This window comes from Anomaloglossus baeobatrachus, chromosome 3 (assembly GCF_048569485.1).
Source record: "Anomaloglossus baeobatrachus isolate aAnoBae1 chromosome 3, aAnoBae1.hap1, whole genome shotgun sequence".
NCBI classification, from domain to species: domain Eukaryota; kingdom Metazoa; phylum Chordata; class Amphibia; order Anura; family Aromobatidae; genus Anomaloglossus; species Anomaloglossus baeobatrachus.
This window is the reverse complement of record NC_134355.1, coordinates 433,736,013-433,760,692: the sequence shown is the minus strand read 5'-3', so window position 1 is coordinate 433,760,692 and position 24,680 is coordinate 433,736,013. Positions and strand designations below refer to the sequence as shown.

The window sequence follows — 24,680 nt, the reverse complement described above, 5'->3', positions numbered from 1 at the left end:
TGTGAACAGCACTCATACTTGGTCAACATGGGAAAGACAAAGGAGCATTCCAAGGCCATCAGAGACAAGATCGTGGAGGGTTACTAGGCTGGCAAGGGGTACAAAACCCTTTCCAAGGAGTTGGGCCTACCTGTCTCCACTGTTGGGACCATCATCCGGAAGTGGAAGGCTTAAAGAACTACTGTTAGCCTTCCACGACCTGGACAGCCTTTGAAAGTTTCCACCCGTGCCGAGGCCAGGCTTGTCCGAAGAGTCGAGGCTAACCCAAGGACAACAAGGAAGGAGCTCCGGGAAGATCTCATGGCAGTGGGGACATTGGTTTCAGTCAATACCATAAGTAACGTACTCCACCGCAATGGTCTCCGTTCCCGACGAGCCCGTAAGGTACCTTTACTTTCAAAGCGTCATGTCAAGGATCGTCTACAGTTTGCTCATGATCACTTGGAGGACTCTGAGACAGACTGGTTCAAGGTTCTCTGGTCTGATGAGACCAAGATCGAGATCTTTGGTGCCAACCATACACGTGACGTTTGGAGACTGGATGGCACTGCATACGACCCCAAGAATACCATCCCTACAGTCAAGCATGGTGGTGGCAGCATCATGCTGTGGGGCTGTTTTTCAGCCAAGGGGCCTGGCCATCTGGTCCATATCCATGGGAAGATGGATAGCACGGCCTACCTGGAGATTTTGGCCAAGAACCTCCGCTCCTCCATCAAGGATCTTAAGATGGGTCGTCATTTCATCTTCCAACAAGACAACGACCCAAAGCACACAGACAAGAAAACCAAGGCCTGGTTCAAGAGGGAAAAAATCAAGGTGTTGCAGTGGCCTAGTCAGTCTCCTGACCTTAACCCAATTGAAAACTTGTGGAAGGAGCTCAAGATTAAAGTCCACATGAGACACCCAAAGAACCTAGATAACTTGGAGAAGATCTGCATGGAGGAGTGGGCCAAGATAACTCCAGAGACCTGTGCCGGCCTGATCAGGTCTTATAAAAGATGATTATTAGCTGTAATTGCAAACAAGGGTTATTCCACGAAATATTAAACCTAGGGGTTGAATAATAATTGACCCACACTTTTATGTTGAAAATTTATTAAAATTTAACTGAGCAACATAACTTGTTGGTTTGTAAGATTTTTGCATCTGTTAATAAATCCTGCTCTTGTTTGAAGTTTGCAGGCTCTAACTTATTTGCATCTTATCAAACCTGCTAAATCTGCAGGGGGTTGAATACTACTTGTAGGCACTGTATATATGGTAACAATTACAGTGAAAAATCAAGATCAAAAAAGTGCAGAGTGCAAGTTAATCTTGATAAAAGAAGTAGCCAGTGCTAAATTGCTAATGGTTAAACCCAATTCAGAAAGTGCATAGTGCATATATTAAGATGAAACAAAGTAACACTTATAGAAATAGGTTAGACACCAGACCCAGCCACCCCAACATATGTTTCAAAAGCATCTTCTTCAATTTAAAGTCATTGAAGTCATTCAATTTACTTGGAATGACCTAAAGTTTCACCAGGCCATGGAGTTTTAATAGCAGCTTTTTGTATTGAAGACTATTTTTATCAATGTTTTTCAATAAAAATTATTTTAGCCGAAGTTTTTTTCTCTATGTTATTAGTATGTGACCAATCAAAACGATGAGTGGTGGATGTGAGAACTCGCTGTTGGGTGGGCTTAGCTCATTGTCAGCCTATTGCGATAGGTGAGTGAATGAGTGAGTATGGGAAGTGAAGTCCACTTTACAGCGGTATCCGAGGCACGTGTGTCGCAAGCAAGTGGTGTTAATGAAGATCTGATGGTAGCAGGAGTGGTGTTTTTCACAGAGGGCAATATGAATCGGAGCCAGGCAGCACAATTGCAGCTATGTATACATTTCACTGAAATGCTATGGTGTTTGGGAGAGCATTTACTTTAAAGATACAGATGGTGACCAAAGGCAGAGCTGGGACTAGTCTGACTCCACCCCATGGTCAGCTCTTATCAGTACTGCTAGATGTGACTGCTAGGAAAAAACAGGGGCAGAGTCGAACTAGTCTTGCCTCTGACTATGGTCCTGGGTTGAATCTTTGAAGTATTTTTTCTCTTAAATGCTCCGTTTTATAGATATCTATAATCGTGCATGTTTTGATTCATGCTGAATGTGCCTTGGACATCATGAGTCAGTTTGCAGGTTCCCATTAACAGGTATGTCCCACTACGTTTATCCCTAAGGTGTTTTATAGTAAACTTTCTTCAGGCTAGGGAAACATGGCGACGTTTCACATGACAATGAAATCACAGCGCTTCATTGCAACTCCGCATGTAATGATATCCTATGGTGTTGCATTACAATCAGCGCCCTCCTGCAACTCCGACACATGGTTGCCAATGTATCCAAGTATGTTGGATTTTCTATTGCTGGTCACAAGTCATATGCTATAGACTACAATACAAGTCACATGTGACTCACTTGTCATAAACTACAATACAAATAACGTAATTTATCTGCGATTTGATCAAGAATTTTACAGTAAAATGAAAACTCTAGAGTAGTTATGAGAGCAAGTCACAGATCAGTAGCACAATTTATCTGAGAAGCGTTTTTGAGCAACATACGTATGTGTTGTGCAGCCCCAGCCTTGCAGAGATAATCATTGAAAGGCAAATCTAAGCAGGAGAGGCAGGATCTAAACAGGATTACTCTTCGCTGACAGCAAAAGCAGATTTATTGTGCAGTAGCTAACAAAATACTTCATATTAGGCCTAGTTTACACTATGCATTACACTGTCAGTAATTTGGATGACTTTTTAGAAATTGCAAAGACTAGAATAATAAAATAGATTTTGTCTGGTCATTTGCAATTCTTGGAATATGGAAGAAAAAAGTTATCAATATACTTTGTATATTGCTTGACTCCATTAAACATATATGGGAGGCATATGAATAAATGTATCACCATCATGGTTGATATCTTTATCGAAATCCAAAAAAATAAACAGCTTGACAATTAAATAAAAAGATACTTAAATAGATAAAATGAAGCTAAAGGCTATGGTGCAGTTCAGAAACTAATGAGAAAAATGTGTAGGTTTCCAGATTAACATTCAACAAGCACAAATCCAAGTTTAGTGATATAAAAGAGGAGTCAACGTCCTATTGTGGTTCTTATACGTACTAGGAGACTAACATTTAATAAGGTATGATTGACTAAAATTGCATGAGCATCCTTTAAATCCTTCAACAACTTTAAAAGTAATTCCTTTGACTTTCACAACCTATGTCTCTGAGACCTGTCCGAATCAGAGCAGAGTGTTGGATCAAAATCGACCATGCAGATCAATCTATGAGTTTGAGAAAAAAATGGGACATCACCCATATGCCATCAGAGTACAATCAGATTATTAGATAGGAAAGGACAGAGAAACTCTGGTTTTTTTTTTTTTCCACGTACGAGAAATACTGAAGAAACGAGGACCAAAACTCTGATAAAACATGGATGAAACCGACGGAAACCAATGATGAAATTTGGTCAGTTTTGACGTGTGAATGAGTCCTAAGGGAACAAATAAAAAATGTAAAATACATTTACAATATGAACTAAAATCTAAAAAGAAATAAAAAAAGTTAAATATTTTATATTACCATATGCACAATTGTCTGAACAAATGAAGTATAAAAATATTTATCCCATATAGGGAACAGCGAAACAGGGGAAAAAAAGCAGAATCACTGTTTTCTGGTAACGACATCTCCCCAAAAAATTGAATACAAAGATTAGAAACTTGTATGAACTTTAACCCCCTTCAATCCCAAGCCTGTTTTGACCTACATGACAGGACATTTTTTTTTTCCAATTCTGACCAGTGTCACTTTATGAGGTTATATCTAGTGATGGCAAACATGATCACACTGCTCGTTATTCAATCAAGCACAGGGTTGCTTCGACATGACTCGAGTACCGAGGATAATGGAAGTCAATGGGAAACTCTTGCATTTTCAAACTCAGATGCTCGGGGCTCAATTGAGTAACGAGCTTTCGTGAGCACACTCGCCCATCACTAGTTATAACTCTGGAACGCTTTTCAATGGATCTCAGTGATACTGAGAGTTTTTTCTTGACATATTGTACTTAATGTTATTGTTAAATTTAGTATGATTTTTTTTTTTACATTTATTTGTGAAAATATTGGAAATTTGATGACATTTTTTTTAAATTTCTCAATTTTCAAACTTTACATTTTCATTGCTTTAAACCAAAGAATTTTGCCACACAAAATAGTTATTAAATAACATTTACTACATGTCTACGTTGCACAAGGAGAATTTTTTTAAACGCATTTTTTTTGTTAGAAGTTAGAAGGATTGATTAAAATTTTATCAGCAATTTCTAATTTCTCCAAGAAAATTTACAAAACCGTTTTTTTAGGGACCACATCACGTTTGAAATGACTGTGAGAGGCTTACGTGACAGAAAATACCCCAAAGTGACACTATTCTACAAACTGCACCCCTCAAACTGTTCAAAACCACATCCAAGAAGATTTTTAACCCCTTGGGTGTATCACAGGAACTAAAGCAATGTGGATGAAAAAAATGAAAATGTTACTTTTTCCCACAAAAATGTTCTTTTAGCTTCAAAATATTTTTATTTTCACAAGGGTAGCAGAAAAAAATGCACCACACAATTTGCTGTGCAATTTCTCCTGAGTATGCAGATACCTCATATGTGGTAGAAAACTACTGTATGGGTGCATGGCACAGCTCGGAAGAGAAGGAGCGCCATTTGTCTTTTCAAATGCAAAATTATCTGGAATCATTAGCAGACACCATGTCACGCTTGGAAAATCCCTGATGTGCCTAAATTGTGGAAACCCCCCCACACAGTACCCCATTTTAGAAATTAGACCTCTCAAGAAACTTATCTTGATGTTTGGTAAGCACCTTGAAACCCCAGGTGCTTCACAGAATTTTAAAAAAATGAAACCATGAAAATTAAAGACATTGGTTTGTTGTTGTGCAATTTCTTCTGACTATGCTGATACCCCATATGTGGTGGGAAACAAGTTTTTGGAAACATGGCAAATCTAGACCTATCAACTAATCTAAATTATTATTTTTATTGGACGATTATTTTACCTTTTTTGGAAACCAACAACCAGATGCCGATCAGTGATGGGAATCACCGATGTTTTCAACAGTTGCAGGAAGCATGCATTGGTGTGGTGCATAACGAGGGAAAACATGAACAGGAAAAAAAAGGCCTGGCCAAAAGGGAGCATGGACACCAATCAGTGATGTGCGTTACTAATCAACGCTCAGCAGCTGCAGGACGCACACACGTAAATGCTGCAAAAAAAATCTGCCAAAAAACAAGCGATGAAGTACTGATCAGCGATCAAGTACTGATCAGCACTCGGTGGCAGAAGGGGGTAAGGGAGACGAGGTTAGGGAGATGAGTAATGCGGAAAAAGAGGGGAGAGAGATCAGAGTTAAAGAAGTTGTCCAGTTACCAAAATTGATTTTTTTTCTCTCATAAATGTTGCTAATATGTGCCTCACCACACATTTATTATGTTATTTCAGCAATATTACCTTTTATCGTGTTCAAGCAGCACATCCTCATTTCTGGCTCCATCTCTGATGGGGTTAATCTCTCTCCTGACTTCCTGAGTTCAGTTCCTACAACTCCCATAACTCTTAGGACTGTATCTAACACACCCACTCAGCTCTCCACCCAAAGACTCCTCCCTGCCGTCTTCCCAGTGTGGAATCACTGATAGAAATTACAATGGAGACAGCAGAAGCTCCCAGCTCTGCACAACCAGGGGAAGAAAGCGCCTATCTTCTGCTTGTTCTCATATAGTTCATAGTGTGTGTGTGTGTGTGTGTGTGTGTGTGTGTGTGTGTGTGTGTGTGTGTGTGTGTGTGTGTGTGTGTGTGTGTGTGTGTGTGTGTGTGTACAGAAATTATGATCAAGAGGCTGCTTTCACACATCAGTTTTTTGGCATCAAGCACAATCCGGTGTAAAAACTGATGCAATGGATCAGGCGAAAAAACGGATCAGTTGCATCAGTTTTTTCCATTAGATCCTTCAGTTTTTGGACGGATCTGTTGTGCTACTGAGCATGCTCAGTAGAAAAAAAAACGGAATCAGTCACTGTAATGCAGTGTATGGCGCATTACGACGGATCCGACATCCATAGGCTTTCATTGTACGTGACGCCGGATCGGTTGCGGTCCGTTTTGTTGCCACTGCCAAAAAACATTTTTTCGGCAGCTGGACACATAAATTTCGCCGGATCCGTGCACGACGGATGCAACACAACAAGGGCATCAGGCACAATCCGGTGCTAATACAATTCATTGAGGAAAAAACTGATCCGGCTTTATCCGTTTTTCGATGGATTGTGCCTGATGGTAAAAAACTGATGTATGAAAGCAGCCTTAGTCGGCACAACATGTGAAAAAAATAAATAATTGGGGGGAAAAAAAATGATGGGGTCATGAGAATGCTTTTTCCTCTCTTGCCTAGTCTCTGTGTGTCATCCATATCATCCGTGTGGCATGCATTTTGCATGCTACTTTCACATAAGCGTTTTTTTTGCCTGTAGGCAAAAAACCGCAAACCGCATATGACCGGATCCTGTGGATTAAATATGCAACGCATGCAACCGCAATTGTTATTTTACCGCATCCTTCTGCAGCGTGACACAGAATTTATCGTCCGGCACTGGAGTCAGCTGAATTCCTGATCTCACAGCCCGCACACGCTGCGATGGATGCAGGTTAACAGCAGTCACTGCCTGCTGCCGATCACGTGTGACCATGTGCAGGCTGTGTGGTAAGGAGTTCAGCCGAGTTCAGATCAGCTGACTCCAGTGTCGGGCGATTACTTGTTCTGTGTCCTGCTGCATCCATCGCAGCGTGTGCGGGCTGTGAGGTCAGCTGAGTTTGTCCGGCACCGGAGTGAGCTGATCTGAACTCCTGACATCATAGCCAACAGAACAAGTAATCAGAACAGCTGACTCCAGTGTCGGATGATTACTTGTTCTGTGTCCCGCTGCATCCATCGCAGCGTGTGCGGGCTGGAGTTCAGCTGAGTTCAGATAAGCTGACTCCAGTTCTGGAATGAACTCAGTTGATCTCACAGCCCGCACATGCTGCGATGGATGCAGGGGGATACAGAACAAGTAGTCGTCTGACACTGGAGTCATCTGATTACTTGTTCTGCTGGCTGTGTGGTCAGGAGTAGGGATGAGTGAGCAGTAAAATGCTTTGGTGCTCGATGGGAGAAGCCCATGTCAATTTTTTTTTTTTTTTTTTTTAAAAATTCATAAAAAAAAAAAGCAACAAAAAAACCCAAACACACAACTCTAGGGTTAGGGGTAAAAAAATGCAATGGAGAATCCAGGGAAGCCTTTTTTTGCCTAAAAACAAAACAAAAAAAATAAAAAATGACGTGGGCTTCGCCATATTTTAGCTATGCTACTAGCCAGGTACAGCAGGCAAGTACGGGCTGCCCCCAACCCCAGTTGCCTATTTGTACCCGGCTGGGAACAAAAAATATAGGGAAGCCTTTTTTTTAAATTATTTCATGAATTTCATGAAATAATTAAAAAAAAAAAAAAAAAAATGATGTGGGCTTCGCCCATTTTTTGTATCCAGCCGGGTACCACTAGGCAGCTGGTGATTGGAATCCGCAGCGCAGGGTGGCCCAAGCTTTCTGGGCCCCCCTGCTGAGAATTGCAGTCCACCGCCACCCCAGAAAATGGCGCTTTCATAGAAGTGCCTTCTTCAGGCGCTGTAACAAACTCTTACAGTGGCCCTGGTGCCAGGTGGCACGCTGGGAAATAAGGGGTTAATACCAGCTTTGTTTTACCAGCTGGTATAAAGCCCGAGATTCTTAATGTCAGGCCAAGTTTGACCCATCCATTAAGAATCTCCAATAAAGGGTTAAAAAAGACACCACAGAGAGAAAAAACAATTAGAAATAAATACACAGACACACTTAGGTACTCCATGTTTATTACTCCTTCACACCCCTCCACGATAGAGAGATTTCTGTACTGACCATGCCAGGAGAGAGAGAGGGAAGATAGAGAGAGAGGGAAAAGAGAGGGAAGAGAGAAGAGAGAGAGAGGGAAGAGAAAGGAAAGAGAGAGAGAGGGAAGAGAGACAGAGGGAAAAGAGAGAGGAAAGAGAGAAGAGAGGGAAGAGAGAGGGAAGAGAGACAGGGAAAAGAGAGAGTGAAAAGAGAGAGAGGGAAGAGAGAGAGGGAAGAGAGAGAGGGAAGAGAGAGGGAAAAGAGAGCAGGAACAGGAGGGAAGAGAGAAGAGAGAGTGAAGAGAGAAGGAAGAGAGAAGGAAGAGAGGGAAGAGAGAGGGAAAAGAGAGAGGGAAAAGAGAGGGAAGAGAGAGGGAAGAGAGGGAAAAGAGAGAGGGAAGAGGGAAAAGAGAGAGGGAAGAGAGAGGGAAGAGAGAGAGAGAGGGAAGAGAGAGAAAGGGAAAAGAGAGCGAGGGAAGAGAGAGCGAGAGAGGGGGAAGAGAGAGGGAAAAGAGAGAAAAGAGAGAGGGAAGAGAGGTCCTCTGTCACATAGTGTGCTACATGTCACTAACTTGCTCCACTCTGTGACTTGTTGTGCAGGTAACAGAGTGGAGACAGTTGGTTCCATACAGCACAAGTCACAGTGTGGAGTAACTTGGTGACATGCATCAGGACAGGTGACAAAGTAGAGCAAGTTGGTGACATGCTCTGCTCTGACACATAGTGTGCTACATGTCACTAACTTGCTCCACACTGTGACTTGTTCTGCATGTCACCAAGTTATTGCACACTGTGATTTGTGCTGCATGGGACCAACTGTCTCCACTCTGTCACCTGCACAACAAGTCACAGAGTGGAACAAGTTGGTCCCATGCAGCGTCCGGTCACCTTTTCTGCTGGTGGGAGTACATGATCACACTGCCTGACACTGCCCGCTCTCCTGACAGCTGAGCAGAGAGGGCTGCTGGATAGTGCGATCACATACTTGCGTGACAGGGGTGTTTCAGCTGAAGAAACCCCCCTGTACTCCACACTGGCACCCTATACCTCACAAATCTGCAAAGCGCTCTTCACTGCTCCACACTGGCGCCTTCCGGATCCTCCCCTCGATGCTGGGCTGTGACGTGCGGTAGTCACCGCCCACAGCCCAGTCAATCAGTGTGAGTGGCGCCAGCATTCCCTGATGTAACGTCAAGTCTGAGAGCCCGGAACTTGACGTGATGTTAGAGGCTACTAGCGGCCACAGCACCAAGCGGTCATGTGACTGGCACTTAGCGTGCCGCTCAGTGCCAGAACTGGAAATAGAGGCCAATGAAGAAAACACCTAAAATTGTAGGTTGCACAGATATAGAAAATAAAAAAAAAAATGGTTGAACCACCCCTTTAAAAAAAAGGAAAAGGACAGGAACAGGTCAGCAATAAGAAAAAAAAGTTCTTTTTTTGCTTTCTTCAGTCAGCAACAGTAAGGGCAAAGTGACCAAAAGTAGAGATGGGACTAGTCTGACTCCATCCTTAGTCAGCTCTTATCAGTGCTGCTAGATGTGACTGCTACGAAAAAATGTAGGCAGAGTCAAACTAGTCTCGCCTTTATATATCTATAGTCCTGGAAGGAATCTTTAAATGAATAAGAAAAAAAGTTATTTTTTTTCTTGTTTCTTCAGTTAGCAACAGCAGCAGGAACAGCAGCAGTGATGACACAAGCTTCAGAAAGCTCGTGGCTCCACAAAGCCCAGTAGATCAGGAGCAGAATGACACAGTGATCATTCTGCACAAGTCTGTAATTGGAATTAGAGCAGAATGGCCACTGGGAGGTCAGACCGCAAAGTTGCTCACTGATTGGAGCAATCGCACGTCATCGCATGATCACTCCAATTATTGCTGGGGCCGGGGACACTGTTCTCTCCTACCTCCAGCCTTTGATTTTTGTTGTTATTGCACTGATCATAGCTGGATCTCAATGTTTCAGGCAATTTCATTGCCTGAAGCATTGAAATTGCTGTGATTGGCTGTTGACATTTGAACAGCCAATCACAGCGATCGCCATTGCTGGATAGGAGGGGGGTAGAGTGGTTAAGCCCCCCCCACCCCGTGGTGATGAGAGCAAATGCCCTCCTGACAGATTCAGCAGGCACCTTCATGCGATTTCCGTCACCGAACACGGTGCTGGTTGGGAATGCACTGGCCATCAGGATGCACAGGGTATATCCTATGTCAAGAAGGGCTTCAGGCGATGTGCACACGTTGAGTATTTGGGGAGTTTTTTCCCTCAGCATTTTTAAGCCAAGAACAGGAGTGGAACAATCAGAGGAAAAGTATAATAGAAACACGGGCACCACTTCTGTATTTATCACCCACTCCTGGTTTTGGATTACAAATACTGAAGTAAAAATCTCACCAAATAATATGTGTACATGGCCTAAAACTACAGCTCACACCAGAAAAAAAATTGTTATTGCTCCCAGAATATGGCGACTGGAGATTCATTTTATATCTTCAAGGTCTTTTTTTAACTTTTTGTTAAGAAGTAAAACAAAAATAAGTTCTATAAATTTGCATCACCATAACGATATTGACTTGTAGAACAAGGTATTAGTCATTTTTACTGCAAAGCAAAAGTCGGAAAAAGAAAATCCAAAAAAACAAGAGTGGAATTGCCTCTTTTCCCCCAAGTACACTATATGGTACAATGATCGCTTACATTCAAATATACTTAGCTAATTAAGAAGAGCATTCTCGGAGGACCTGTAACGTGCGCACAGACCCTGGGAAGGAAAAGCAGGAAGAAGCCACGTCACGTCGGGCAGCATGGAGAGAGCTGGCCGCGGCAGTAAGTGAGAGCGCGTCCCTGCAGAGGGGAGACTGAGGAGTGCTGTGACACCAGCGTTATAAATAATCCCAGTGATTGCGAGACTTTTTTTGTGACAAATTGTACTTCATGAGCGTGGGAAATTTAGGATATTTTTTGCGTTTATTTGTGAAAAAATCAATAGTGACTTTCAGAGGAACTATGTGACAGAAAATACCCAAAAGTGACACCATTCTAAAAACTGTACCCCACAACAAACTCCAAGAAACCAAGAAGTTTATTTATTAACCCTTCAGGTGCTTCACAGGAATTAATGCAAAGTAGAATGAAAAAAAAATGTAAAAAAAAATTACATTTAACCTTAAAATATTGTTTTAGCCCCAATTTATTCACTTTTTACAAAAACATAGCATGACAAAATGGACCCCAAAAATTGTTACCCAGTTTCTTCTGAGTGCTCCCATACCCTACATGTGGTCAGAAGCCCCTGTTTAGACCAGTGGTTCCCAAACTCCAGTCCTCACGACCCCCAACAGGTCATGTTTTCAGGATTTCCTTCATATAGCACAGGTGATGCACTGATAATGATTCCCTAACCTGTTCAATAGTAAGGAAATCCTTAAAACATGATTTGTTGGGGGCCATGAGGACTGGAGTTTTGGGAAATACTGGTTTAGACAAATAGCCGGGCTTGTAACGGAAGAAGCACAATTTGAAACACAAATTTGGCTGAAATAGATTGTGGGCACTATGTCGTATTTGCAGGGCCCATATGGTACCTAAAACAGTAGACCCCATTTTGGAAACTAGAAGCATCAAGGAATTTATAAAGGGGTTTAGTGAGCATTTTGAACCCACAGGTATTTCACAAAATTTGATAACATAAGGTCTTCATTTTGAAAATGTTCATTTTTTTTTCACAAAAATGTTGCTTTAACACCGAATTTCTAACTTTTACAAGAGGTACCACCAAAAATTGGACCCCACAATTTTTTACCCACTTTCTTATGAGCGTGGCCATACCCCACATGTAGTCAAAAAGTTCTGTTTGGATTAACAGAAGGGGTCGGAACGGAAGGAGCAATATTTGAATTTTTAAAACAAATTTGGCTGAAATAGAATGTGCGTTTGCAGAGCGCCTACGGTACCTAAAAAACAGAAACCCAAAACAAGTGACCCCATTTTGGAAACTAGAACATTGAATTAAGTTATGTACGGGTGTGTTGAGCATTTTAAACCCATAGGCGTTTCACAGAGCTTTTTAAAATATGGATATGAAAATGATGGTTATGTTTTTTTCCGCTAAAATTTTATTTTATCCCAAAATTTGTCATTTTGCCGATGGATAATAGGAGAAAAAAAGACCTCACAATTTATATACTTTTTATGTTTTGCTTCTATCATACAGTAAAAATTCTTTTTTTATAATAAATAGTTTTTCTGTCACAATATTCTGAGAGCTGTAACCTTTTTATTTTTTGTCGAAAAGGGCTGTATAAGGGGTTATTTTTTTGTGCCGTGAGTTGGAGATTTTTTTTGTACCATTTTGGGGAACATAACATTTTTTGATTGCTTTTTATTCAATTTTTCAGAAGGGGAATGAATAAAAACCAGCAATTCACATTGTGTTTTTTTTTTTTGTGTACAGCTTACTGTGTAAATGTGATAAGACCGTTTCATTCTTTGGGTCAGTATGATTTCAGCAATACCAGACATATAGCTTTGCTACTTTCACAGTACACTGCTAGAGAGGAGCTAACTTTTTTTATGTCTACTTAGTGTCAGCCTCCTAGTCACAGCAGCATACACCCCATGGTCCTGTGTCCCCCAATGAAAGCGATAGAGAGATTTTACGGTGAGTACACAATAATCCTTTTTTTTGCATTGCCATATTCTGAGAGCTATAACTTTTTTCATTTTCTCCCGAAGGAGTCATATTAGGACTTGTGTTTTGAGGGAGAGTTTTGTGTTTCATTTTTACCTTTTTTGTTTTTTTTACATATGACTTTTTGATCGCCTTTTATTTACCATACAGAATGAGTAAAGTGTCATTTTATAGATCGGGTCATTCCGGACGAAGAGATACAAATTATGTGTTACTTTGTGTATTTTTGTTTGAACATAAAAGCTGCGTTTTTAGTGGCGAAATCAGTTATTGTAATTTTTGTTGCCTTTTAGTGGGTTTTTGTTTTACCTTTTTACACATTTGTTAACTTTTTTTATTTTTCACTCAGTCCCACTAAACTGGATTTTAAAGACCACCGTAGCCCGGGGCCATCAGATCATATTATGGTACCATGGCAACAACCAGCACTCGCGATTATAATCGCTTGGGTCCGATCCTGCCATAGGGAGTAATTTAACCCCATTTAAACACTTAGATGCCACTGTCCCAATTGACAGCAGCATTTAAGGGGCTAATCGGCCCTGATCGATTCCAAAACTGGTCGGGGCCGATGCTCATGGGTATCAGCTGTTACCCAAATGATTCAAGTGCAGAGCGGTGCTGTTTACTTTTTAACGGCGCTGAGGAATAAGGCCCAGGAATGACTGCGGTTAAAAGGCCTATCACCGGTCGTTAAGGGGTTAATTTGCACGCATAACAGGCACAGATCGACCACATCCTCTTGCCTGAGATCCACCACAGAGCACCCAATTTTAAGAAAGGACAATAAACAGCTTTTCTCCTCGGTTGACCCTCACGGACAGGATTGCCCCAGAACTACCACGGAGCACCTTATTTTTAAAAAGACTCCTAAACAGCCTCTTTTTCATGTTGACCCTCAAAGCCAAGACTGCCCGAGATTCACAGTCTCTCCAGCATATGCAAGGTGGAGTACAGTGTTGGTACATTGCATATAAGACGGTGAGGAGGAAGGACAAAGTTACTCGGTAGCACAGGTAGGTGATCAGCGGCGGGGTGAGAATGCTGAAAGTGTGCAGAGACTGCCCACACTTTTAGCAGCAGCTCTGACGTGTGTGTAATCTCACCACCAAATTCATCACATGCGCCAGGCAAGAGATGTGCGTTAAACTGCCTAGGCCCAGAGTTGCGACATGATTTTGCCCATTTTTGCACACCACAAGGCCAGGCTTCAGGTTCACCGTCAACAACCACTCATCAGTCTGTTCTTTGATCCTGTCCACAGCTCCCGCACGGTGTAATTTATCCCCCAGACTGAGGAGTTTCGCAACAGCCTGCTGACGTTTCCCCTTGGCTGTGCTGAAGTTGGGGATGCAGGTCTTACTCTGACCAGAGGAGTAGTCTGTGAAGGAATTGGCGTAGGATGCAACACTTACAACAGCGTCCAGCGATCCTATGTGGTGGCAGGACATGCTCTCAAACGCATCTCCTCCCCCTCGACTCTCCGCCACTACATACATTTACCCAATGTGTAGTTAATGAGATATAACATACCTGCCCATGGTTATGTGGATCTTTCTACTGATGGCATTGCACACTGCACAACGGATTTGTTCAGAAACATGTGTTTGAAGGGCAGGGATGGAACGCCTGGATTATTACACTTGCCTGTATGCTGACTGCCCTCACAGACTTTTTCGAAGACTACCTACACAGACCCTTTACTCGGAGTACCCAAACAGAGCCTGGTGCAGTGGAGTTACAAGCTTTGTTTGGAGATTAAGCTCACAGAAACGTGCACAGTGACCAAACAGAGCTTGCTATAGATTAGCCTGGTGTAGTGCACGAAAAGATTTTTCAGAGATTGAGCCCACAAAGTCTGGTGAACGGTTGCCACACAGAGCCTTTTGTAACAGTACGCCTCACTGGAACTTATCACTGTTCCTTACTCCAATAGTATCATATCCCTGCGCTATTCACAGCAAAATAGCTGCACAACCCATGATCCAGCCTTTATACAGGCCGGGTCACGTGGTGCACAGGCCAATCATAGCCATGCCGAAACTAGGCATGGCTGCGATGGCTCCGTAAGTTCCCACAGCCTAAAAGCTTTGTGATTGGCTGCACTGCAGCCTTTTAACAAGCTTTATTCAGATGGGAAACCCCAAACAGGAAGACCGCCTTATAGTTAAAAATCTGTGTTTGAATCCAAGACCAGCACTCCCGGTGTTTGGGAAGAACCTCCAACTTTACAGTTCAGGTTTCCTCATCCTTTATCCTGAATAACACACTACTACATCAGGTATGGAGATTGCTAACTTGTTTAATTCAAATCTACAATTGATCCTGCAAAAAATAAGCCTCGGTATGGTTAAGTTAACAGAGAAAAAAAAGTTTCTTTAAAGATTAGGAAAAAATGAAAGCTGAAAAATTGCTTTTTAAGAGATAATTGTGCCAGCCTTATCAGGTCTGAAACATTTATTTCACACTGTATGCAGTTTTTGTTTGAATGGAAAAATCTGGTGACACAGCCTCTTTAATGATAAATTTCAGAACAAATTTCTTGTGCGTTTGTGGTATTTTATAATTTTGTGTTAGTGCAACGTAGATGTTTCGAACCGAAGTCAACAACCTCTTGAATTTTCTATAGTTCTTTGCTTTATAGAACCACTCATGAAAAAATTGTATTTGTTCAATTTTGAGTTGTTGTCTTAGGATGGGTTTATACTGCGTTTTATTATCATATTTGTGACTACGATTGAAGCCCTGGAAAACAGGATCATGAACAATACAAAACACAGACTGGTACAGGAGAGAGGAGCCTGCCCGTGAGGCCTCACAGTCTACAGGGGATGGTTGAGGATACAGTAGGTGAGGGAGGGTAGAGCTGCTCTTGCAGCGATATAGTGGAATGAGGGTCATTGCAGGATGTAGGCGTGTTGGAAGAAGTAGGTCTCCAGGTTCCTTTACTGCAGTAGGAACAAAGTAGATGAAATTTAAAGAAATGTCATCCATACATAGTAGAAAAAAAAAATCTCTAACATATCAAGTCATGCTGCAAATTTCACGAAGGAAAGATATGCACACACTTGACATTATGCCACCAATTTTAAAAGCTGCTTTGTTGTGGATCTGTGGAGAAGTCTGCAGTCGATTTTCAGGAGTATATTTAGCAGACTTTGTAGATTGCTTTACATCTACATATTTATAGCACTTCTATACCACCATCATAAAACTCTGGAAACTACAGTTAAATGTTACCTGCAACCAGCGCCATTTTACAGACTAATAAGATGTCCATACCATATTGTAGATGACCATTGTAAGATGGCAACCGGACAGGTCATGGAAGGGAGATGTGTCACAGAGGTGGTTAAGCTATGTGATGTAAGCTTGTAAGCTAGCTCCTGTACGTGTAGTACTGTGAGGGTTAATTGGGATGACAAGGACCATGTGTACGAGCAGACATAGATGGGTGGCACTGGCTGCTCACATATCCCGACCCCAGGGTGTGGTATGCTGGACATAAAGTCCAGGTGGATTCATTAGGTGTCTGTGTGGAGGTGTGCAGATCTCAAGTGTTGTTTTTCCTTGCTAAGGAATGGGAGCTAGACATGTAACCTGTAGCAGGTGAACCCGCATTGTTGTATGGAGTACTTGGATTGTATTTTCCCTTTGTTCTGGAAAAGGCAGTTTTGTTTTGCTTTGTCATCCTGAATGGTTAATTAAGTCTAAATAAAACCAATCCGGACGTTTTACTGAAACTGCTACGTGTGCCTACCTCAAAATGCAACCAAGAGAGCAGTAGCTCTATAATTGATGCAGAAATCCGAGCACAAATACTGAGGGGGCATGTGCGACTGCTGCCGGGAAACCACATATCCTGGATAAAAGCGGCTGCGGGGATGATAAAAAACATGGAGGAGGTTGTCAAGCAACTGGCCCTGCAGCAGCAAACTGAGCAGGAGGCAAACAGACTCCTCATACAGCAGATACAGTAGCAACAGCAGATTAATCTCCTGACTGAGGTAGTCATCAGGGAAGCCGCACCCCCTTCAAACCGAGACGATGATACACATGTGAAGAAAAAACTGTAAGAAGAGCCTGGCAAGAGAGGACACCGGTTGATGATGTTGACGAGTTCCTGACTGTTCTCAAAAGAGTAGTGGAAGGGGAGAAGTTGTCTCCAAAGCAGTGGGTGGAGGTGCTGGCGCCATATCCAACAGGGAAACTGTAGAAGCCCTATTGTGACCTGGCTCTACAAGAAGCAAGATGGTACGACAAGTTGAAAACAAATCTTGGCACGCCTAGGAGTAACTGTCAGGGTGCAACAGGTGTACCATTGGGGCTATTGCAGTGGCAAACCTACCCAGTTCCAAATGTTTGATTTATTACATCTCGTTCAGAAGTGGTTGCCCCGGAATCCTCATCCCCAGCACACATGGTGGAACGGGTTGTCATGAACAGGTTCATATACTCTCTTCCAAAGCCGATGCAGTCTTGGATTACCTACAGCAGAGGTTCCCAACTCCAGTCCTCAAGGCACACCAACAGTGCATGTTTTCAGGATTTCCTTAGTATTGCACAGGTGATAATTTAATCACCTGCAAAGGTGCTGAATCCAACACCCATGCAATGCTAAAGACATCCTGAAAACATGCACTGTTGGTGTGCCTTGAGGACTGGAGTTGGGAACCTCTGACCTACAGAGATCCCTGTAATGCTGATGATCTGGTGGAATGTTAACAGGTGGTCGAGAATTCCTTGGTGAAACATCTGCATACTGGGGTTCCCAAAGGAAGGCTGAGACCCAATGAAGGGAACTAGAGTCACAAATGGGAGGCATCAAAGGACCCAAGGGGCATCTGAGTTATTGCCAAAGGCCCCAGCTAATAATGTGATTTGTTGGAGGGGGTCACACCCCAGTTGATACAGTCACCTGTTGACCCCTGACTACCGAGCCGATAGACTACAATATGGGTCAGCACTGCTGATATTATGCATATCTGGTGTGCAGTACTGACTCGCAACTCAGCGAGGGGCCGCAAGCGTGTCTCGTGTCCGTGAATGGGTTTTATTGACTGGTCTGTTCGTCTCAGGGAGTTTGGTGACCTTAGTAGTGGTCACACTTTCACACCGACTGATTCCCGCAAAGGTGGTGGGCGGTCACTGTATCTACAGGAACCCTAAGAAATACCCAGTTATCTGGGTAGACATAAAGACAAACTTTGGCACTAAGTCCCATGAGGTTGGCATAGTCAAGGTCTGATTACACCCTATTATAATAGGGCGGGATTTTTGCCTTGTTTTGGGATTTGTGGCGGGGGGAAAGGAATTGCTGGGTTACTTGGACAAAATCCACGGCACCTCTAAAGAAACCTCTTCTGATGGGTTTCCCCTTTGTGTGCTGGTTGGCGATGAAGATGAGGCCAACCGCCCTCAGCTGTCTGTATGTGGGAACCCCCCAACTCAGGGATCTGAGTCTTAAAGGGGAGTTTCAGAATGTAATTGTTTTAAATGGGGTTGCTCAAGAGTCAGGGGCCCAACACCCATTACCCATATTTTGATGTATATGGGAAATTATTGTATTGGGTCAATGAGCAGAGGGGTGGGATCTTAGAGCAGTTGTTGGTACTAGGGCCCTACAGCTGCAGGCTATTAGACATGGCCCATACTCATGGCTTAGGTGGTCATCTGGGGTAGACCAAACAGGAATAAATCCTCCAGAGGTTTTACTGGTTGTCATAGAGATTTTGAATTATTGTAGGTCTTGTACCACCTGCCAGCTAAATTCTCACTTGCTCACTTCAGTAGCCCCTTTAGTGCAGTTACCCACCATTCAGGTCCCGTTTGATCGCATAGTGATGGAATTAGTGGGGCCACTGGTCAAGTGCTCCAGGGGACATCAATATAGCTTAGTGGTTATGGATTATGCTACACGGTACCCAGTGGTAATACCATTGAGAAACTCCTCTGCTAAAAGCATAGCTAAAGAACTGGTCCAGATCTTTTCCCAAACCAGACAGCAGAAAAAGATCCTGATGGACCTGGAGAACCAATTCATAGCAAAGGTCAAGAGGGAATTATGCAAAGCCCTGAAAAACACACAAGTCAGAACCTCGGTATGCCAGCCACAAATGGACTCATGGAACGGTTTCATTAAATGTTGAACGCCATCGTTAAAGGAGATTGTGGAAAAGGACGGACAAGAGTGGGATTCTCTACTACCATACATGTTACTCTCCATCATAGCAAAAGAGACCTGAGAAGCAGAGGCTACATCCTACAAGAGCATAATCGAGCAAGTGGCCCAAATACAAGACAGAATTGCTGAAGTGATGCCCATTATGAGAGAGCATCTCCTGCAGACGCAAGAGGCCCGATCAATGGTGTACGATTAGTTAGCAAGGGAGACAGTGTACTGGTGCTTGCAACCACGGTAGAAAGCAAAATTCTGGCCAATTAGCAAGGCCCCTATAAAGTGGTTGAAAAGTTGGGCAAAGTTAATAAAATCTTCCAACCAGGGAGAAGGGGGTCCTAACAGGTGTAACCACATCAATCTCATCAAACCATGGCGAGATTGTCACCAAACATGGTGCTTCCACAGGTTCCCCAAGTCCGAAGCCAACGTGAAATTTGTCATGGTGGCAGAGACTCTGTCACCTGTAAAAAAGCAGCAGTGCCTAGAATTGCTTCAGCAGAACAGAGACTTGTTCTCAGAACTGCCAGGTTGTACTCAGATCACAGAACATGAAATCATCACAGAACCTCATGTCCAAATGTGTTTGAATGTGTACCGGATTTCCAAGGCCCACCTAGAGGTAATCTTGAAGGAGGTGAAGGAGATGTTGGACCTAGGAGTGATTAAGGAATCCAAGAATGAGTGGTTCAGTCCCATTGTCAAAATGGGAAGGAGAATGGCGGTTCTCCAATGACTAAAGGAAGCTGAATGAGGTTTCCAAGTTCCTCATATATCCAATGTCCCGGGTCGACAAGATCATTGGAAGGCTAGGACCAGCCCGCTTCATCACCACCCTGAATGTCAAGAAAGGACATTGGCAGATTCACCTTTCCAGAAATGCCAAGCAGAAGAAAGCCTTTTCAGATGGGTGCTTCAATTAGGTCTGGATGCCATTTGGGCTGCAAGGAGCAGCAGCAGCCACCTTCCAGAGAGCCATGGACAAAATCCTAGCTCCCCACAAGAAGTACACAGCGACCTACCTGGATGATATCATTATTTTCAGACAGGATTGGGGAAGCCATTTGGGCAAGGTCCAGGTGATATTTGATGCCTTAAGGAGGACAGAGTTTTTCATCAACCCGAAGAAATGTGCCATCGGGATAAAAGAATCCAGATACTTAGGCAATGTCATGGGCAGGGGCAAGATCAAGCCCCATGTGAATAAGGTGAATGCTATCCAAAACTGGCCCCAACCATTCTTGAAAAAACAAGTTATGGCATTTCTGGGCATCGTAGGCTACAACCGTCACTTCATGCCGAACTTCACCATGGTAGACCGACCTCCTGAAGGGCACAAAGTCAGCTACGGCCAAATGGTCTCCAGATGCAAAGACAGCTTTCCAAGAACTGAAAATAGCCTTGTGTAAACCAACCTGTGTTTGTGGCACCAGACGGTAATAAGGAATTTGTGGTCCAGATGGTCATCGTCCGAGGTTGGTTAGGTGCTATCTTGTCCCAAGAAGTGAACGGCGATTAATATCTAATAATCTAACAGAGTAAGAAACTGTCTTCCTGTGAGAAGAATTACTCCATTGTGGAGAAGGAGTGTTTAACCATCAAGTGGGTATTAGACACTCTAAAATACTACCTATTAGGCAGGAAATTTAGGTTAGTGTCAGACCATGCCCTGCTGTGCTGGATGTTAAAAAAAAAAAAAAGAACGGGAATAATATCCTGGTAACCAAATGGTTCCAAACACTCTAGAACTTCCATGTTCAGCATAGGCCCAGGAAACTACATGGCAATGCTGACGCTCTGTCGACTGTTCAACGTCTGATGGTGGAAGTTTCCAAGACCCCGGCTTTGGGCGGGGAGGAATGTAAGAAGTCAGGCGGACACGTCATGGAGGGGAGATATGTATCAAAGGTGTGGGTACCCTACATGATGCAAGCCTGGAAGCTAGCTCTAGTACGTGTAGTACTGAGAGGGCTAATAGGGCTGAATAGGGCCAGATTTATGAGAAATCAGAGAGACAAGTGGGACTGGCTGCTGACATATCCCCACTCTGGGGCGTTGTACGCTGTACGTAAAGTCCAGGTGAATTCTTTAGGTGTTGGTATGTAGAGGTGTGCAAATCTCGTGTGTTTATTTCTTGCTATGGAATGAGAGCTGGACATTAACCTCTAGTAAGCAAACCAGCACTCTCGGATGGACTTTTTGGTTTGTATTTTTCCTTTGTGCCGGGAAAGGCTTTTTTGTTTTTGTTATCCTGAATGGGTTATGAAGTCTAAATAGACCAGCATAGATGTTTTACTGAAACTGCTCCCTGTGCTTACCTCAAACTGCAACTAAGTGAGCAGTAGCTCTACACCATCCACAAAAACTAATACAGATATGTTACGCAGATTTGTAATTTTTTAATAATTATTTGGAGATTTAGAAGCACAGCAAGAAAACAGTGTATCATCAATAAACTGGCTCCACAACCCCTGAACTGAAAGGCATGTACGGGAGATGTGGTTCCTCAAAGTGAAACACATGAATGGGATCCCCAAATAACACTTTAAAGAAAAAGGAGTTGTGTATATTATGATGTAGGGAGACTTAGGCTACGTTCCCACTATGAGTATTTGGTGAGTTTTTATTTGTATAGATTTTCTGCAGCATTTCTGCACTTAGTTTATTTGTATTTATTTTTCATGTTTTTTTATCATGTTATTGGAGGCTGCAGTTTGTGTGTCATGTATTTAATAAAGCTGCTTTTTTATACTTCCTGATATTTGGATTTCACAAAAACGTATTGATACAGTAACGTGAAGTATACATTCATTTTTAGCGCGTTTCCACATTTGAAATACACTAAAAACGCATATGCATTTTTTTTTACGTGCAGATTTTCCACAGCATATAAAACGTGTGCCCGCAACAGAATATGACAATGTGCACCGCAGGACGGTTTATGCAGCGTTAAAAAAAAAAGCACTGATGGTGCAATTTCTAAAAAAAATCACATCTACTTTCCTGGAATTGTAAGACACTGCGTTTTTTGCAGAGATTAAAGATGCAGCGTAAAAACCTCACCAGATATTCATTGTGGGAACTTAACCTTGTATGTGTTTTCATCATTATTTGTATTCTCTGGCAGTTTCTGTGATCTGTCTTCAGAAAGCACCACATACATATGCGCTAGTTTTACATCTTAATGTCTTCCACAAGCCATACAGATATAATTGGATACAGGAAATTGTACCTCACATATGAAGTAGTTTTTCTTTTCCTGCCAGACGACCATTAAAAATGATTTTTTTCTGCATTTCAAAAACTGCCCTCAAATACATGGTATGACAAGATCAGGCAAAATGTCTCATTACAAGAAGAAAGAAAATACAATCTCCTGGAAAAATAACGCTATAACAGGGTGCATTTAAGAAAATAGGAAAACTTACTGTACAGATCTGTCCCTACTGCACATTTTAAATCTCCAGAGAAGAGATGACAGGACCAAAGTCACCTGGGATTTTATAACCACACAGCAATAAGCAGCCATTTCTATAATCCTCTCTCTGACAGAGAAGGCTACTGTGTACTGCAGAGACTTCCACAGCAGACCTCTCCAGCAGGGAGATGGATCCACAAACTTATAGGCAAGTGTCCTGATCTGCATGGACAACAATCTGCAAACCAAGCTGGATCTCAGCTCTGCTAGCGCTAATGGGTTCACTGTCCCTCTTAGCAGGCAGGGTCTCCAAGGGTTTCGGATGGAAAGAGGCCGATACAATGATGGCGTGTGGTTAAGTCTGTAAACAATCCAGGAGCAGTTTTATGCCACCTGGAGCCTCCTCCATGTTTTCAGCTTCATTAGTGGCGACTGGAGACCAGACCTTTAACCTTTGACATCTTCTTAGTAGGCTGTCGCTGCTCAGTAAGCGGGGGTCCTTCCCGCTCTGCAAGGTGCTGGTCAGTGTCCTGAGCAGTAGAGGAAGCTGTGGCTTTCAGAGTTTTTTTAATATTTGTCACCTGGAAAACCAAACAAAGAACAGAGTTTTGAAACTTAATGAAAAGAAGGGAATTTTGTTTACTTACCGTAAATTCCTTTTCTTCTAGCTCCTATTGGGAGACCCAGACAATTGGGTGTATAGCTACTGCCTCCGGAGGCCACACAAAGTATTACACTTTAAAAAGTGTAACCCCTCCCCTCTGCCTATACACCCTCCCGTGCATCACGGGCCCATCAGTTTTGGTGCCAAAGCAGGAAGGAGGAAACTTATAAATTGGTCTAAGGTAAATTCAATCCGAAGGATGTTCGGAGAACTGAAACCATGAACCAAAAGAACAATTCAACATGAACAACATGTGTACACAAAAGAACAAACAGCCCGAAGGGAACAGGGGCGGGTGCTGGGTCTCCCAATAGGAGCTAGAAGAAAAGGAATTTACGGTAAGTAAACAAAATTCCCTTCTTCTTTGTCGCTCCATTGGGAGACCCAGACAATTGGGACGTCCAAAAGCAGTCCCTGGGTGGGTAAAAGAATACCTCGATAAAAAGAGCCGAAACAACGGCCCCCTCTTACAGGTGGGCAACCGCCGCCTGAAGGACTCGCCTACCTAGGCTGGCATCTGCCGAAGCATAGGCATGCACCTGATAGTGTTTCGTGAAAGTGTGCAGACTCGACCAGGTAGCCGCCTGACACCTGCTGAGCCGTAGCCTGGTGCCGCAATGCCCAGGACGCACCCACGGCTCTGGTAGAATGGGCTTTCAGCCCTGAAGGAATCGGAAGCCCAGAAGAACGGTAGGCTTCAAAAATCGGTTCCTTGATCCACCGAGCCAAGGTTGACTTGGAAGCCTGTGACCCCTTACGCTGGCCAGCGACAAGGACAAAGAGCGCATCAGAGCGGCGCAGTGGCGCCGTGCGAGACACGTAGATCCGGAGTGCTCTCACTAGATCTAACAAATGCAAATCCTTTTCACATTGGTGAATTGGATGAGGGCAAAATGAAGGTAAGGAGATATCCTGATTGAGATGAAAAGTGGACACCACCTTAGGGAGAAAGTCCGGGACCGGACGCAGAACCACCTTATCCTGGTGAAATACCAGGAAAGGGCCTTTGCAAGACAGCGCTGCAAGCTCTGACACTCTACGGAGTGAAGTAACCGCCACTAGAAATGCCGCCTTCTGCGAAAGACGCGATAGAGCCATCCCGCAGCGGCTCAAAAGGTGGTTTTTGAAGAGCCCGTAGAACCATGTTGAGATCCCAGGGTTCCAGCGGACGCTTGTAAGGTGGGACTATGTGGCAAACTCCCTGCAGGAACGTGCGGACCTGCGGAAGCCTGGCTAGACGCTTTTGAAAAAACACGGAAAGCGCCGAGACTTGACCTTTGAGAGAGCCGAGAGACAAACCCTTGTCCAATCCCGATTGAAGGAAGGAAAGAAACCTGGGTAAGGCAAACGGCCAGGGGATGAACCCCCTCTCAGAGCACCAGGCTAAGAAGATCCTCCAAGTTCTGTGATAGATCTTGGCTGACGTTGGTTTCCTGGCCTGTCTCATAGTGGCAATGACATCTTGAGACAACCCTGAGGACGCTAAGAGCCAGGACTCAATGGCCACACAGTCAGGTTGAGGGCCGCATAATTCAGATGGAAAAATGGCCCTTGAGATAGCAAGTCTGGTCGGTCTGGGAGCGCCCACGGTTTCCCCACCGTGAGATGCCACAGATCCGGGTACCACGACCGCCTCGGCCAATCTGGAGCGACGAGGATGGCGCGGCGGCAGTCGGACCTGATCTTGCGCAAC

General features: G+C 43.4%; 1 protein-coding gene across 1 annotated transcript in view; it reads right to left on the bottom strand.

Annotated features, from left to right (window-relative positions):
• Positions 1-21,282: 21,282 nt before the first annotated feature.
• Positions 21,283-24,680, bottom strand: part of COPS7B (COP9 signalosome subunit 7B) — a 50,415-nt gene continuing 47,017 nt past the window's right edge. The window contains exon 7 of the mRNA XM_075340406.1: positions 21,283-22,904. Within this exon, the coding sequence (XP_075196521.1) occupies positions 22,746-22,904 (159 nt within the window). The 3' untranslated portion in view covers positions 21,283-22,745. The remainder of the gene's footprint in view (positions 22,905-24,680) is intronic.